At 40.4% G+C, this 18,355-nt stretch overlaps 1 protein-coding gene across 3 annotated transcripts in view; it reads left to right on the top strand.

The window, feature by feature from the left end:
• STK39 (serine/threonine kinase 39) overlaps nucleotides 1-12,044 on the top strand; it is a 109,122-nt gene extending 97,078 nt beyond the window's left edge. For all 3 annotated transcript variants that reach the window (XM_069781309.1, XM_069781308.1, XM_069781310.1), the window contains 2 exons: nucleotides 5,251-5,315; nucleotides 10,556-12,044. In XM_069781309.1, coding sequence (XP_069637410.1) covers nucleotides 5,251-5,315; nucleotides 10,556-10,630 — 140 coding nt within the window. In that variant the 3' untranslated portion in view covers nucleotides 10,631-12,044. The remainder of the gene's footprint in view (nucleotides 1-5,250; nucleotides 5,316-10,555) is intronic.
• Nucleotides 12,045-18,355: the final 6,311 nt, after the last annotated feature.

Here is an 18,355-nt window from a genome sequence, read left to right as displayed (position 1 = left end):
TATTTACTGTCTCATTAATTTTAACTTTTCCAGAAGTTTTCCCTATTCAGAAGCCATTAGGGTTAGGTTTCATGCCGTGTTAAGAATTTTAAATAACCAGGCAGAGTCCTATCACATTACAGAAGCAAAACAGCTATTTCAGTCTGCCCAAAGTATGGTTATTCTCTTATATTTATTTGTGATCTTAAAGATGTCCTTTTTTGTTCTGTTACCTCAGCTTATATTGATCACTAATTTTAAAAATTATAACTGATATGGTTGGCCAAAATTGTCATATAGCAAAGAGTGATTTGTAGAATATTCTGTATAAATATCATGCTAGAGGACTATGTGGGGGTTTTTTTTGTTTATTACATCTGCAATTAGCAGCCTGTGTTGTGTATATTTATATGCTGGGTTTGACCTTTTATCCTATTGCATGTTCTGCAAGTGCAGACACTTATTTTGACAGTCGCACAACCATTTGTCACTGAGCAAAACCTGCAAAAGAACCTGGAATGATTTGTGGAACATAGGTTGCTTATACGTCCCTCAGAAGCCTTCTGATGAAAGCAGAATGGCACCTCATTTATTGTTGTAAACAACAAAAAGCCTATTGTGCTAACTGCTGCTAATGTTTGAAGAGGGCTTTTGCTCCAAGACATGATTTGAAGTATACTCTGTTTACTTGAGGTTACTGCTGGCAAAGGTTTTTCCATCACCACTTAATTTTTTCCTGCGGTTATCTTGTTCATGTTTCTTCTTCTGACTTTTATAGGAGCATGGCCATAACATCTTGACAAAACACTCTGCAAAATGAAGTTGAGCCTAGTATATCCAGGCCTTGTAGAAACAGTGAATTCCCAACAGGATTTGAAATTGTCAATTAGTGCTCCTTGTAGGCAAACTAATCTACTATGAACTTCAGAAGTTGAACGTCCGAGGCGTGACTTCAGAGTACTTCAAAGAAAAATGGCTTTGTCAATAGGAACTGTAATATACTTAACTTAGAGATAAGGTGTAAAGTAGAATCCAGAGACATATATTTTACAATGCTCTCCACTTTTCCAAATAATTTAAGTATCAGTGGAGAGAACGATTCCTACCTCTCTAGAAACTCCTAATGTGAAACTCCTTTTCACTTGAGGGAGACCATTACTGTATGAAATTGACTTTGTTCACTGACATGCAGTAGAAGAATTGTTGGGAGTGTGGAGGCGGGAGAGGTGGTGAGAGTGGGCTGGTTATTTTCCTTGCTAGTGTTTGCAGATGTGCTTGGGTTCATCTGCATTTAGAAACTTTGGGCTCATTTTTTGTATTTAAGCCAAATTAAAACTTTGTACATGAACTGTACTAGGAGGGTTAGTGAGTCTTGACCTCGTAAATCATTTTCCTTGATAAAAAGAGGCTAAATTTAGTAGCTGGCGGAGACGTTCATCAGTAAAGCCTAATAGCAGTTCCACTTAAAAGTAATTGTTCTTCTTTCTTGCCTGATGCGATCAGTAATTCTGAATAGGGCTGAACAATAGCAGCAACTGCTTGTACAGGAAAACATTGTCTACTGTTGTGAATATATGTCTGGCATGAATTTCTCGGTGTCTTTCGGGAGACTTTGCATACTTAGTGGTCCAAACTGTGTAGGTGTAATAATAGTCCTAAATTTTTAGGCATATATTTGTAAGAGTGGTAAATCAGTTATATTTAATGCAACTGATAGCTTAATTTAATTGCATTTAAAGTAGGGTGAGTATTCCATAATTTTGAGAATGTCTTTACTGTAGTTAAGATGGGATCCTGAAACTTTGTGGAGAAATAATTGGAAGGCACTACAGGCTGCCTTTCAGAATGGACTTTTGACTGCTTGTATGGCTTCTGCTGCCTGTGCTGCAGGCCCTATTTCTAAAGGAAGTTAACTAAAGTAGAGATGCCATGGACACCTGCAGTTCGTGGGTTACTGCTGTTTTTCCTAGCTGACTATATCAGGCCCCAAAAGATTCCAGTTACCAGCTGAGCCCAGATCTTCAAGGTGTTCAGGTGCAGAGAGACATGCCCAGTGCTATGTACTTATTGAGGTCCTAGAACCTTTGGCTTGCACTAAAGTGGAAAGGATAATGATTGTCTCATCGCTAAAAAAAATGAACCATACTTTAAGTAGTTCCCTGAAATGCAGACTTAGGTATCCAAATTCAGACAGTTGCCTCTAATTGTTGGTCTTGCAGTCTAAACAAGGACAAGACCTAGCAAAACAAAAGCAAGGAGTTAGAAAAATGAGATGGATACCAACAGGACTCTATGGTTTTGCTAGGTAATTACACACACATATTTGATTCTTGTTGGATGTTAATTACATGTGTTTTCAGATACTGCAGAAAGAGCAGACCTTTCGGGGGATTTGCATTCATGGTGGCTTGATTGAATGGGACTAATGACGTTATTTTGGCAAAATCATTTTTATTGCCATTCTATAAAGACCAGAAAATGTAAAACACAGTACCAAAAGTCACAGGTGAAATGCTAGTTTTACTTGAAAAATGGTGAATGCGTATAATTGAAATTGAAAAGATCTCTCTGTAGGAAACCAGGGCTGTGACTTTTTTATGTAAACTTGTATTCTAATACTCTTTGCAGGTCTGCTTTCTCATTTTCAAGAGTAGCCTGATAACATCTGGCATTACTCCCTTAAATCCTCCTAATTTTGTGTTTGATTAAACATGTCCCATTCTAGTTAAGGCCCATCAGAGAGGCAAAAATAAAGCATATTAAATATGCTTGCTTCAGATGTTTCTCTAGCATTTTATATGTAAAAGTTTTTGGCTTGTGTTCATATTAAAAGTAAAGACAAGTGAACAAATAAAACTGTGTCCCTGTAGCATTTTAATGAGGACTGTTCTTTGAAAAGCAGTTTTCTTGAAGAATGATATCCATCTAAAATATCATTCCTTTCTTTTATGGTAGTTCATTAAAACACTTACTGATAATGAGCTGCTGTTTGCAAGTCCAGTAATAATAACTTTGCCACTAAGTTTGCCTAAGGGCAGCTGGAAATTTTTGCATTCAGGCGAAATAGCCAAGCAGCATGCTGACTTGCCTTAGTTGTCTGCTCAACATTAAATGAAAGGCCACGCCTCCCGAAGATGAGCATGCATTTGAAGCTCATATTTTTGTAACATTTTATAATAGGTGAAGTTAGGAATCTTTGGATTTAGGACCCAACTCCTGTCTGGTTTTGTAGCACTGTGTCTCCATTTCAGTGAAGCCAGCTGACACTAGCTGGAGAATCTGTTCTTTCTTTTTAATTTTTTTTTTAAGACATGTTTTATGGCAATTTGGATAAGCCAGAGCTGCTCTTGAGTGCATGATCCTATTTTGTAGATTTTTTAAGACATAAAAAATTGAAGCTATTCTACCCTGGCTTCAGGAGCTATGAGGCTGAACGCTCCTTTTTGCCTACGTATGAGGTTCTAAGTATTAATTGTAATGAAATGCATTATCTGTATTTGCATGTATTTTATCAGGTAGGAGGTCTTGCAATAAAATTGACTTATTGATTGTGGAAGTGAATTGTGTGATTAAAATAAAAATTGTTTGTAATGACTAGAATAAAGAAGATTATGAATAATGATGCTTTAAAAATGGAAAGACTTTCTGTTGTAGTGCCTGTAGTTGAGTTCATTTAACTGTGAGGATTAGTTTTTTTCTTTCCAAAAACTGTTCTCTACAAAATGTACCTTATGCTTGTTTTTAAGGCTTGCTTTTAGTTTCAAACACCCTTTCATCCCTGGTCAAACTTGTTACAGGTGTATAAACAATCCTTGGTGCCATTTCAGTGGTATAAAGAAAATAAGACCCCAAAAAATTTAATTTGCATTTAACAGTGGTAGATTGGCCTAATTGTTTACTTCTCTAAATTCCCTTGCCAATTACTGTACTTCCCTCTGTGAGGCCAATTTCTGCTACTACACAGTGAACCATATATGATCAGGCACAGTAGGAGTGAAAATTTTATCTTTGTGATGTTAGAAAATGGAGGAAGTAGGAACCTGAGTTTGTAGCAGTAGGACATTCAACATGCAAATGTTTGCTGTATGTCTTCCATGTTATGAAGTCTGTGGAAAGTATTATTTATGGAGAACATCTGGCTTCTTGCTTCTCTGCTTTATGGTACTTACCTACTCAGTGTACTAAGAAATGTCTACTACCGTTTATTCCCTTTTCAAAATCTTGTCTAATCAGCTCTGCCAAGTGTGGATTCTTTATCTCATGCTGATGTCCTGTTGACGACATCTTGTGCTCATAAGTCAGTCTTGAACAAAGGCTCTCAATGGTTTGGTCTCGAGTTAGCTCAGGATCTATGACTGTGCAAAGCTGGGGAGCAAGTTTAGTAAACGTACAAAGCTGAAAGCAGCCAATTTTTTGGTCAAGATTAATGGTAGCAATATTGTAAAAAAATTAAAAGTGTGACTTAGGTGTTTTGATACAAAAAGTGTTTTTATCTTCCTGCCTCCTCCTCTGTTTTCAATTATTCCCTTCCTGCTACTTCTGTTACAGCATGTAACGTCTTCTCTGGACACTCCGGCTCTGTAGATCTGGTTAAACTGTTTATTGCTGTTACATCACAAGTCTTGGTCATGCTTGATGAGAGAGCAGTTTGAAGATCAGCTCCGTTTGTACCACTCTCTTATTTTTATTCATTTTTCTTTTGGTACTGAGCTGTAACAGATCACCAAGAGTCTGTGTGGGTACTAAGGCCAGCCCAAAGAAGGGACAGAAGCACACACATCAAGCCAGGAGAAATGGAAGTTAGAGGGGACAGTGAGCTCAGCCTTCTCCTAGAAACTTGTGCTGATGGTGGCCCTGGCTATAGTAGAAACATGATGTAAATCATGACAGCCATCAGCTTAGCCTTGGCTGCGTGATTCTCCCATTTTCCTTGCACTTGCATTTGTGTGATTGTTAATTGTTTTTGGAATAGACTAAGATGAAAATTAGTAGGGTTTTTTTCCTGTCATTTTGTTTTCAGGCAGAGTTTTTCCCCTGAATCAGTTCACAGTCACAAAGTATCAGTGACTGCAAAAGAAAGGAGGCAGGATTTATGGCAGCCTAACTGCCCTCTGACTTTCAAATGACAGCTAGAGTGTGATTAAATGATTCAACTGGTAATTTACAGATATGTATGTGTGTAGAATTAAGTAGAAGATTCAATATGAGGCTTGATGTCATGTTGCATGCAATTTTCTGTAAATCATATTTTTTTAATACTTTATTTTACAGTTGCTGCTAACTTACAGAAGATAGTAGATGATCCAAAGGCCTTGAAAACATTGACTTTTAAGTTGGTAAGTAAAAGCATATAGGGAAGAAACAAACTAGTTATCACAGTATTCATACAGAGTCTGGATTTTACCTCGTTTATAGCTATTTTGCTGAATAAATGTGTTGACAGATAAGATGATTGAAATTGCCATGTGTGAGAGAAAAAACCTAAACCCTATTTTGACAGGACATTAGGGATATGTACAGTCATACAGCTCCATAACTGTTCAGGGGGAAGGAGGTTTATTCACATGAGTTCTGAGGAAGTCTGAGGTTTAGGTGAGAAACTGCAGGGAGAAAACCCCTGGAAAGAATTGCAGAAACAAGTAAAGCAGAGAAAACGGTAGTTGTTAGGTTAAGTCCTCTCCACTCCCACTCCCTCAGCTCTGCCCTGGCTGAAGTGTCTTCTGGTAATGGACAATTTGTTCCAATCCCATTTTTCCAACATCTGCCCCCATTTTTCTTGCATGCAGGTCGCTCTCTCCACTGCTTGCTTGTCCTTAGTTCTTCCCTTCAACCTTCTTCCAATTGACCATCCACACTTGCAAGTTGATCTTGCTCCTACTGTATTTCATTACTGTTTCTCCCTTCCCACCTCTTTCTGTCTAGTCTATATACAACATTAGACCCTGGGTTTTGGCCTGGGACTGTTTTCTGTGCTGCATTTTGTGCCCTGGACCATGGGTCCTAATTTTGGTTGATTTTGATGCTATCATGATAGATCTAATTTAATATTAATAAATTTACATTGCAAAAACTCCATTAATAATTGATGTGCTGTATTTGTTTTTACTTCTTGCTAAAATTAAGTTGAAAAATTTACATACCTAAAGCTATTGAATGATTAGCTACGTAAATACCAAACTCTTACCAATCAGCTTTCAGCACCCCTTGCTGAAAGTGACTCAGCCGCCTATGAAAGACTAGATTGAATGTCTGTTAGATAAGCAGGTCTCCAGAATCAGAGCTTTGTTTATAAAGGCAGCTGCTTCAGATGGGCTGTAGAGTGCCATTTTTAGAGAGTGACCTAGTTGATGATAATGTATTAATTCAGGATTGTTCTTCCCTTGTCATTTTTTAAATACAGATTTGAGTAGTTTTAACTGACCAAATCATTTGGACTCATTTTTCCTCTACAGTCCAGTAAAATCTCCAGAACTCTACCCATTTATTTTGAGAAAGGGTTGGAGTGGGGGCATAAGGACATGTGACTCAAATTGTTTTGTTTCTGTGGCCCTTACTATCTAAATATAGCTTAAAGGCTGATGCTTCTCTTTTTGCAGCTGATCTGTGTTCTTGCTGTCTAAACATCTGACTTAGCTTTATTGTGTAGTCAATGGCATCTCACCATGAACATTTAGATACATAGATACTCCAGAGGCTCTATAGAAATCTGAGTTTCTAGGTCACACACTTAAAATAGAGGCTTGAGATTCCAAAATGTAATATCCCATAATATCCAGTTAATGTTTATATACGTTGAAAACAAATCCACTTGAAAATTTAGGTTTGGGTATTTCTGTGATTCAGCTGGATTTATTGCTGAGGTGCAGTCAATGTCACGTGGTATTTCAGATTCTCGTGAGTGAATGCTTCTATAATACTACTCGTTACCATAATCAGAATTAATAGACAATCCAAAATCAAGGTCTTTGTCCCTTTTCAAGGTAAGTTCCATTGGCTAGGTAACAATTCCTGAGGTTAATCTTTAACCTAGGTTTCCTGCATTAGTTTCCTACTTCCCAGGTAAAGAACATAACCACAAGAAGTATCCTAACTTATTCTTACCCTTGGATTAATTTAATATATGTTCCATTCCTGCCTGTTTCTATATTGTGTAGTGGAGTTGCTAAATGAATTGTTGCCTACAATAACTCTGTCATTTGTTTGTATGCCCTACTGCATCTTTGTTACTTCTTAGCAAGGTCTCACTGAATTTGAGAGCACTTGTATGCAACTTGATTAAAACATACTTTGTTGCTAAATATTTCATGGGGATTCAAAGTCTAAATGTAGTTAATCCAATATCCATTCAGAGAAATCAATTGAAATGTGCTCTTTAGTCTAGGATTAGTTACTACTATTTGTGGGTGAGGAATCTGGTTAGTATCTCACTGCTTGCAGATTGCTTTTGCTGGTATTTTGCTGGTATATAATATTTCTATTCAAACAGCAAGCATTTTCATCTCTGGGGAAAAAAGAAGAACTTATGTCTTAACCGTTTTTGTCTTTAATTATTGCCAAAATGGTAAAGAAAGTTATTAAAGTGAGCTGCCTGGATGAATCTGTCTTTAAGGTTGTGTGGTGGATTAACCCTGGCTGAACGCCAGGTGCCCACCAAAGCCATTCTATCACTCCCCCTCCTCAGCTGGACAGGGGAGAGAAAATATAACAAAGAGTTTGTGGGTCGAGATAAGGACAGGAGAGATCACTCACCAATTACCATCACAGGCAAAACAGACTCAAATTGGGGAAAATTAACTCAATTTATTGCCAATCAACCAGAGTAGGGTAATGAGAAATAAACCTAAATCTCAGAACACCTTCCCTCCACCCCTCCTTTCTTCCCAGGCACAACTTCACTCCCACATTCTCTACCAAGCCCCCCCAGCAGCACAGGGGGATGGGGAATGGGGTTTACGGTCAGTTCATCACACGTTATTTTCTGCCGCTTCATCCTCCTCAGGGGGAGGACTCATCACACTCTTCCCCTGCTCCAGCGTGGGGTCCCTCCCACGGCAGACAGTCCTCCATGAACTTCTCCAACGTGTGTCCTTCCCACGGGCTGCAGTTCTTCACAAACTGCTCCAGCATGGGTCCTTTCCACGGTGTGCAGTCCTTCAGGAGCACACTGCTCCAACATGGGTCCCCCACGGGGTCACAAGTCCTGCCAGAAAACCTGCTTCGTGGGCTCCTCTCTCCACAGATCCGCAGGTCCTGCCAGGAGCCTGATCCAGCACGGGGTTCCCACGGTGTCACAGCCTCCTTCGGAAACCCACCTGCTCCGGTGTGGGGTCCTCCCCAGGCTGCAGGTGGATATCTGCTCCACCGTGGACCTCCCTGGGCCGCAGGGGGACAGCCTGCCTCACCAGGGTCTTCCCCACGGGCTGCAGGGGAATCTCTGCTCTGGCGCCTGGAGCACCTCCGCCCCCTCCTTCTTCACTGGCCTGGGGGTCTGCAGGGTTGTTTCTCTTACATGTTCTCACTCCTCTCTCCGGCTGCTGTTTCCATCTGTCCCAACTTTTTTCCTTCTTAAAAATGTTATCCCAGAGGCGCTACCACTATCGCTGATTGGCTCAGCCTTGGCCAGCAGCAGGTCCGTCTTAGAGCCGGCTGATATGGGCTCTCTCGAACACAGGGGAAGCTTCCAGCAGCTTCTTACAGAAGCCACCCCTGTAACCCCCCCCGCTATCAAAACCTTGCCACACAAAGCCAATACAGGTTGGATCTCCCTCTTGCATATTTTTTTAACAGTGCATCTTTGATCTTGTAATGATGTCATTCTACAGAACATATAGAGTATTAAACCTCCCTTAGTTGACTTGGCTAACACAAAATGATGACTTCTCTGCAGTTATCCAGCTGTCCACACTTTGGGAAGCAGGCTGCTTTAATACACAAGTAATCTTGGCAACACTCAAGGAAACACAAAATTATTGCGCAGCATAATTTGCATTTTATGTAAGTTTTTTTTCATATGAAAAAGGGAGGAAAAAAACATTAATGGAAGAATGCGTTCAGTCACTAAACAGTGAATTGCAAATACTAAGAGCTTTTCTTCTATGTTGCAATTTGTGTATAGTAGTTGTACTTATGCTAAGCACAAAATATAAGCTAATAGGTTCCAGGCGCATTAAATATTAGACAATATTTATTGAGAAGGAAGGCATTTAAAAATTTATATGCATCTAGATATGTTACTTAGCATGGCTTTGAGGAGATTGATAGCTAGCTAGAGTGTAGAATGATGTTAATAGTATTAGCTCTTTTTATCACGGTACTTTAAGTGCAAAATTCAAACTCTCTTTATTTAGTAAATTCCTAATCCAAAAAACATTGAGCTATCTTAATAGTAACTGATGGTGATGATCTCAGACCTTTAACTTGCAGCTTCAGTGGAATAAGACCTGTGAAATACTCTCTGAAGAGAGAACTTCTTTGTGTCTGATCAAAGTAAATTTGAAGGAGTAGCCTGACGTAATGCTTCCACAAGTACTGAGTGAGTTTATTTTTGGTCATGAAAGCTCAATGGATAATGTCAGTTAGTGCACTGAGAGCTCTTTTCCTTACATTGCATATACACAAACCAGTTCTACTAAAGGATTCAACTGCTACTAATGCATAAAAGGATCAAGAGCATTTTTTAGGGTGAACCCATTGTTTTGATGGTTTTTTGGGGGATATGCCAAAGGGTCTGAAGGCATCTGTCATAAGTAATGTACCATTACATACTGTTCATCCAATTGTATTACTATTTGATTTATCTGTGACATAGGTGAAGAATGCATAAAAAACTTTATTTAAAATGTAGTCACTTCTGTCCTACAGAAGCAAATTTTGTCTTTAAAAATCAAAATATAAAAATATTTTGCTTAGAGCGTGTGTAATTTTTTAAAAGCAGACCTAAAGTAACAGTTCAGTCCTGAGCAGGGTGGGTTTATATTCTTACTGTTATTTGTGAAAAATGAACTGATTACTTGTGCCAGTTTGTACCATGCCAGACTTTACTGAAGAAACTCAACTACACAATTTTAAATACTAGATTGTACTGTCAGAAAGGAGCTGTCCTTTTGCAAATATTAGTATTTACTCTTCATAGACTGCTTCAATCTTTTGTTTAAAAATTCAGTGGATTGATATTCCAAACAGACGGGATAACTGGACTCATGAGACATTTGGTGTCTATAGCACAACGGTAAAAGTATATTCTATACATGTAGGTTATTTGCTCTTCATGAGTGAAAACTGTGTGCTTATATGAAAAAGCAAATTTGACTCCAATGTGGAAAGGTTGGGTTAAAGAATTTGGGTCTTTAAGTGTTCATTTCCCAGGGGTTTTTTTCATAATTTTTAATATTGATTAAAAGTTTGCTAAAATTAAGGATGCAGTTGGCTAACACCAACAGAGGATACACCAAGCAGTCTGAAAGCTTTCCTTCAAGTAAGCTGTTTGCTGACTAGGTGATACGGGGAGAATTTATAGCCTGGCTGTCAAATCCTCCTTTGTAGCGTGATTACTAAACTTTTCTGTTTGTACTTGCAGGCCTCTGGCTGTGATGGCACTGAGATTCCTGATGAAGTGAAACTGATTGGGTTTGCTCAGTTAAGTGTCAGCTGATGTCTGTCCCTTGACCCCAAGCCGAATTGTGAGATTGCGAAGAGGCCAGCTTAGATGCAAAGGAAAATTAATGCACCACACACTGAGTTCTGCTTCATTCTCTAGCAATTCACAAATTCAGAACAAGCAAAGCCCACAGCTACACCGCTGCTGCTAACATTCAAAATGCTACTAAATGTCTCTTAGCAGTTGATTTGGATTCCCCCTAAAAAAGCCTGTGGAAATGCACTCAGGTGGCTGTATTTATTGGTTACAAAAGGAATTTTCTATCAAGCTTACTTCTTTCATAAACTTTGAGTGATACTATTTTACCTGTACTTGTGGTTGATAATACTGCCTCTGTTCTGTTACATTTAGAAATTAACATAAATATAAAAGTTAAGAATTATTAGCCAAACTTGAATTCTGGTTTTAAAACTTGACTGTGAATTTTATTTTTCATATATTTATGCATTACACATCCTAGTAAAAAGAAAATGATTTGACTTGATCATGTGCTATTTGCAGTTAATCTCCCATTATTTAAAAAAGTTTCAGGTATATCTTTGAAGTATTTGGTAACTTCTAGGGGGGGTTTGAAATTAATTAATTAGGCATTAGCAAGCTTTTGTTGGTTGTGTGTCTGGAGTCCACAAACTGATTGTTAAGGGAGTAGGAGGTGCCTTGCAGACATTGTTTTAAGAATGTGCCTGAGGCTGCTTAAATAAATAATCTCCATTTTCTAGAAGTACCATACATATGGTACAATATATAAAAAATATATATAGTTATCTGAACAAGGAGGGGATATACAGTAGCAAAGGTGTTAGAGTATTTTGACTATGCTTTATCGGGGAGTCTATGAGCTAGAACTACTTTGAACTGTTGTCATTAAGGTAGACTGCTTACTGTCTCCATCTCTGATCCAACTTATCCTTAATGATAGAAACCGGTTTCATACAGGTGATAAAAACTTGAAGAATGGAACTGAAGCTTTACTTGATGTTCTGCAAAATACCAAGGTGGAGTGAAAATAATAGGGCTTTGTGCAATGATCAAGTAAAACTCTGTTACAAAGAAAACACTTCTGACCTGAGTAGTCTTATGCTTAACCTGTGACATAGATGTTATGGAGCTAGTGAACCTTAGACAGACTTTCAAATTTGGAGACGTGTTTCTCAGAGGTTACAATTTAAACTACTTCCTAGCTAATCCTAGATAAGCGGCAGCTCTTTAATGTACTGAAAATGGCAAATATATATTATTAAGAGAGGTTATTTATAATGCCTTGTCATAATCGTTGAGGTGTTCTTAGAGCCATTTGCATATGACTCAATGTAATCCCATCCCATCCTACTGTTTACATGATGATTACTCCAAGATGACTGCAAAGGTTAAAAAAATAAAATGAAAATAAAAGTGTATTGCACAAACATACTTGTATTTTGAATTTCCATGCTCTGTGTGCATTTTGATGGCTGTGGGGCAGGGTGATGTTATAAATGTCTGCTGCCCTTATTTGGTTTACGAGCAGCACCTGGGGGAGGAGAAGGGGAGAAAACACTGCTTGCTTGCTCATGGCAGAGGGCTGCTCTTGACTGCTTGCTATCCAGTTCTTTGCAAAAGCCATTTTTAAGACTCCTGAGGTGTTTGTACTTCAGGAAATCATTCGGTTGTTCAGGGCAGGACCTGTGTGCCTGGGGGATAGTGGTTTGTGTGGGGAAGAGGGCGAGAGAGGCCCAGGGCAGGGCCAGGGCTGACACCTGCTGCCCCCAGCCCAGCTGCGGGGCTGGTGGCCGCAGCTGAGGCTGGTCGGGGCAGTTCCGTCCCTCCTCGGGCCATCGGTGCCCTCGGGTCCCTTAGTGCGGGGAGCCCCAGCCCCCGGGGTGAGGGGCTGGGGGCTGCACCGTGTGGTGGAAGGGCGCTGTGCTGCGGTGGGGCCGGGCATGGCCTGCAGCCAGCTGAAGGCAGTGAACAAAACCGGTAAGCGTGCCTTTCCTCGGTGGCAGAAGTGGCGTGTCTTTCCTTAGCTTTGGGGTGTCTTTGCAGGCGCGGGTGTGGTAGTATTGATAATGTGCTCTGTATCTCTTCCACGTCAAGGGTATCTTACCTCCGTGCCCTATAACGGGCTGTTTATCTCGTGCCCGACTTTGGTTAATGCTTTGTCTTGGCCAGCTTGCACGCGCCTTGCTGCGGGCTCCCCGGGGCCGGCCGGCGGAGGAGCCGGGCAGGGGACTTGTGGCAGCCACCAGCGGCAGCGCGGCGAAGGCTGTGCCTCCGGGCACCCGCCGGTCTGCGGCCGGGGAGCCTCTGGCTTGGCTGTGCTGGGCGAGAACAGAGGGCACTGCGTCGCGTCTGATCGGGGGAGCAGGTTGCAGTTTGGCGGCTAACTATTCATTGGCAACCTTTGCGCTGGAGTAAGAGTAAATGAAAAGGTACCTTAAGCGTGCGTCTACCAGTGAAACAGTTGACAGCCTGCAACACTGATGGCTACTTGAGCAGGACCTGAAGGAGTTAAGTTCAGAGCATTGCTGTAAGGTTATTTTTGTTACATACATTGTGTATGCTTCTCAAAATGTTGCACCAGTATTGACTAATCCACCTGCAAAGTAGTTAGCTGGTTAGCTTTCTTTTCCAGGCGAAGAAATGAACGTTCGGGAAAGCTTGTTGTTTTCGCAGATCTATAAAAGAAGTGGGAATACATAGTTGGATGAAAATTGTGTTCCACTCGCTATACGCCTCCCTGAAGGCTGGGGAAAAGGTGGCGGGGTATGAGTAGCAACTGTCAAAAGCACTCATCTGCTGTACTGGTTGGGGCTGCAGGAGGTACCTAAATAAAGAAGAACGTAATGCTTTAATTGAAGCAGTCTGCAGTATTGTACCAAGATAAAGCTGTAACAGTTGTTGCTCACTTACAGTCTGGTGCAGAAACATGCCAATGCTTCATAGAGCTTCCATGGTTCAGTGAGACAGCAAATTCATACAGCAGTGTTATTTATCACAGCTGTGTTGGTGCTGCTTTTTTAATTATTTTTTTTTGCTGCTGTTAAGGTATTGTGAATAAATACAATGTGAGCAAAATTAGTTCAGAAGGACAATGACCTGAAAGAAAAGGTAGTTGCAGCTTTAGTGTCTGTTAAAATTAAGTTCATAAGTAGTTTATTGTCACAGCTATATATGGGTGAAAAAGAGGTAAAAATATACAGTAGGTTGCAGTAGAAAGCAGTGTGCAAGTGATGATAGAGTAGAAATAGCCACCAAATGTAATAGGCATTTGCTTCCTGAATACTATATTCACATCCTCTGTTGAATAACAAGGCAAAAGAGAAAACCAGCAAATATTCATTTATTCATGTTTACATGAAAAGCATTTGGGAGATGGGTGTTAAAGAAGTGCGGTTCGGTCTGGGCGTGTGGTGTTAGTCACGCCACAGTTCAAACCCTAGGTTTCCTGAAGCAGAGTCTCAGGCATCGAGTCTCATAAAAAGAAATAATTTAATAGAGTGGTACAGGAGCAGGATTTGCTCGAGCTGGATGCCTCCAGGGCGGGACCCCAAACAAGGAAATCCCTGGGCAGCTATACCCTTACAGACTATACATCTGCCCTTCACGCGATCTCCACGCACCTTTCAAGCACCCTTTGGTCCAATAGCGATTCTGGTGTGAGATCTTCTGGCACCTTCTGTCTCCTTATTGGGTTCCTTCACTGTCTCCAGACAAGCTGTTATCTTGACTAGTTGCAGCTGCTGTTGACCTTCCTTATCTTCTGCTTTGTGCTGGCTCTGAAGGCCTTGTCTTGCTTGAATAGGTACAAGTTCAGTACAAGTTCAGCAAGTCTAGGGGAAAGTTTACAGCTTGCAGCCTAAGGCTTCAGCAAATCTAGCTACTCATGCTAAGTCAGTCAACAGCATACTAAATCACACAACGTTACAGGTCTAAGCGATTCACTTATTTAAGCCGAACGACTAATATTACTTAACAATGGGTACGGTTCTCACGTATGACATGACTTGTCCCAAAGCAGTTGTGGTGCTGCTGTTAGAAAGGTGTTGCTGGACAATACCTTGGGCCTGTTGATGGCTGGAGCACCTGGCTGCGTTTGAAGGAAGAGGTCTCTAATTAACAAGGTGAAGCTGGAACTGGTGAGCTACCATATAGCTGTCTCTGAGGCCAGGAAAATAGGACTGAATTAGATGGTTCTAAAAATACAGTCATCTGTAGTGATGATTATATGCCAGTGCTTGCAGCTGGGCACTTGCAGGCTCTGTGGGCTGATGAATGTCAATGTCCATGGAGCCAGCCCTGCCAGTGTGCTCCTCTTTAGCGTGCCGAAAGTAGCTCTGTGCTGTGGACTGAGATGGAAGTCAGTCGGTGAAACACAGTTCTGTATTTATTATTTTCAAAGTGTTAAAAAGGATGAATATAAACATAGAATTTAGCTCAGCACAAAACCAGGTCTGGAGAATAACTGGTTTGTGCATGTGTAAAGGAGTGGGAGAGGAGGGACATTTCTAGCCTTTTATCTCCTGGGGCTCCAGCGTGGGCTTCAGGTCGGGAAAGCTGCCTCCCACTCTGGCAACATATGCTTTGCGTGCCAAGAGAACAGGAGTGCATGTCTCCTTCCGCTGACAAGCACTGACCTCAGATATTCCCACTGACAAAGAGAGAGAGTTGCATTCAAACTGCAATGCAGCTAGCTAGTTGTGATAAATATTTTTGCTTTCTAGAAATATTATCATATGTGCTACCAGAATTTCCTCTATAGACCTCCCTGCCCTAAAGCACAATTCTGCCTTGTGTGTGGAGGTGGAAGGGGGAGCAGGGAAATAAGCCAGGAAACATCACTGAATTTTCTCTCCCCCACATTCTCTCCTGAGATAAATATGAATGTGTGCCTTTTCAGCCAGCTTGGTCTAATTTAAAATCTGCAATTTGGGGGCTTCCAGAGCAGTCCTGTAAAATTTGATTGTGGGGCATCCCTTCAGAATGTTTATAAACACGATTATTTCTCTGCGAGGGAATGCTGTGTGCAGCTTGTAAATGGTGTGCCTCCCCCTCATGCTTTTCTTAATCAGAGATTTGTTTTCCTTTTCACCACCTACCTCTGCATAATGATGTTGGATGGTGAGATTGGCCTGTGCCTGAAATCAATTAGCTCTGATGATGAATCTGACACAGACCTAAAACACTGCTAATTGAGTGCATGGAAAATGCTGATTTCTATTTAGCAGGGAACAGAGGATGCCCCCCCCCCCCCCCCCCCCAGTGCTTTTTCAAAGTAGAAAAAAAAAAATGAGACCTTGTTGATAACAAATAGCAGTTGGTATTTTCTTTCCTCTGGATCAATCATGATATAATTTTATTAAGTCAATTGCTGTGGGTTTTTCCACTGCATCAAGTGGGCAGCCTTTCCACCCTCTTGCAACGTACTCATGCATGTGCATGCACTAAGAATGCTAATTACTTTAAAATGAGAAGTTGGAAAAGCAGCACAAGCCTACATCTTTGAGTTCCCTGTGCATGTGCTCTGCTAATGAGCTGATGGAGCAGCTGGATTTACTCAAACCACAAAAACCCCAACAAAGTCTGGTTTACTTGTGTTTTATTACATAATGGTCCAAATGATGGAATACCCAGCCATATTGGTTGAGCATTTGACATTTTAGTTATTCATTTTCCCTCAATGACTAAGAGTAACATTACAGTGCACATAAAAATGTGTTTTTATAGCTGCTTTATGATTGTTAGACTGATGCTCGTCAAACTGCTTGCATAGTCACTGTAGTCTGAGATGTTGAACCAAACTCTAGTTGCAAAGTTGTCTGCTTCTAATAATATTCAGAATATGGGCAATGGTGGATCAATGAGCGATTACAGGGACTTGGAAGAGTGTATGGTAAGAAGAAGAAATATTTAATTTTCACTGCATAAACCAATAGGGAGGCAATCTTGTCCTTCTCAGGACATGAATATTTTGCCATCTAATTTTCAAATATGAATTTGAAAGGCTGTGCTTGTTTATTGTCTCAGTAGGGTGTAGAAAATCACTTACGCAAGTGGATGCATTTATGCAAAGGAAAAGCTATGAGAAATAGAATTGGATTAGATGGAAAATACATGCCTCTCCTTTTTTATTTTTTACACATAAGTAAAAATTTTAAGAATTAATGAAAACCAGCTACCTTTCAAATATGGAACATGTATTTATTTATTAATTCATTTATTCTGGAAAGAAACTAAATGGTTATTTGGTTCTTTTTCATCCATGTAATAATTCAGATTCATTAAGGAAAGATGCTGCTTATGCATAGGAGTGCTGGGGTTCTTTAGATTTACTTTGAGCAAAAGGCTTTTCTAGTTTTGTCATGTTTACTCTGCATCTGTAGACCCTATAGATCTACTTTGTTTCCTTTGAGGACAATTGAGGTGTGACATCTCAACATGTAAAGGAATTTAAGGTTATTTTGGTAACACAGCTGTCCCTTCACATAAAGGTAGAGTGTGTGGCTGTCATCAACAGGCAATTATAAATAATGAACCAGAACTACCAGAGTGTGTCTTATTGGTTTTGAAGACGTGGACTCTGTGCGACTCATGTCATATAAAACCACATAAACAGGGAAAAAGATTATATATTTCCCAGTAGCGAAACTTCTGTGTTCTGGGAGATGGACTGTGTTGGATAGAGTGCTAAACTGGAAAGCCTCTTTAAGGGAGAGGCTAACGTTTCTGCCTGCATCTCTGTTTTTGAAAGCTTAGAATTGGTTTTATGAAGCATTCTGGGGAAAAAAAAAAGGCAACCCCCCCCCCCCCCCCAAAACCCTGCTGAGGCTGATGTACTTTGATGTTAGAGCCTGTACCTGTGCTTTTTCATAATGTAAAGGGTAAAGAAAGTTTTCGAAGACTGTTACCAGGAAAGCTCCTTACGTTTCTAACAGTTACTATTCTTTCCAATACATCAAAGAAGGTAGAGGGACCCAAGTATGCCATTATTACGTTAACCTTAACCTGTTAGTATTTGTATTACTAAGGTTGCTGAAAGTTTGGTGGTTCTGTTCTGGCAAATGAGTATTTCTTGCTAATGCCCTGCATTACGCTAGTATTCTATTATTGACCAAGAAAGAACAAAATGCTAAATTAAAGAACCAAGTATAAAATGGTCAGTGAGCGAGAGCTTGTTCAGAACCAGAGAGGTGTGGGTGACAATGCTCCCTCTTCTCCCAAGCTTCCCCACGGTTTAATCAGTCCCTTCCTATCTAATCAGTCCCTTCCTAGCCTGTCTGGTGGGACGAGGCTCTGGTCTGATAGTGCAGCAGGGCGTCCTGGCCTCCGTGAGGCTGCTCATGGCTCTTGCAGTGAGTAGTGCCTTTGGCCCTGAATATGCCCGAGCAAGAAGTTAGCAGTGCTCTATTCTGATGCAAAAGAGTGCCTTCTTAAAGGTAAACTTTCTCTGTCTCTTTTTGCAATAAAGATAAAGGACTTTATACTTAAACCAAGAAATACATTTGATGGTTTTCTAGGTTGCTTTGTTGCAGAGTTTTTAGCCTAAGCTCAAAGCTGTATCTTTCTGACAGCGCAAGATGTGCAATTTGTGAAACTAAATAAAATTCCTAACTGGTTTTTTTCAGCTCTGTGGAAAGGTTGTTGTGGTTGTGGTATTGAGGAAAAGTGCAACAGATATGTGATGGGGGTTGTTAAACCTGGAACTATTCCCAGCATCTCAGAGACTCAGCTGAGAATCCTGTT

The sequence above is a fragment of the Haliaeetus albicilla genome, chromosome 4 (genome assembly GCF_947461875.1).
Source record: "Haliaeetus albicilla chromosome 4, bHalAlb1.1, whole genome shotgun sequence".
Lineage (NCBI taxonomy): Eukaryota > Metazoa > Chordata > Aves > Accipitriformes > Accipitridae > Haliaeetus > Haliaeetus albicilla.
Note: the sequence above shows the minus strand (reverse complement) of the source record. Positions and strands in the feature narration are given on the sequence as shown.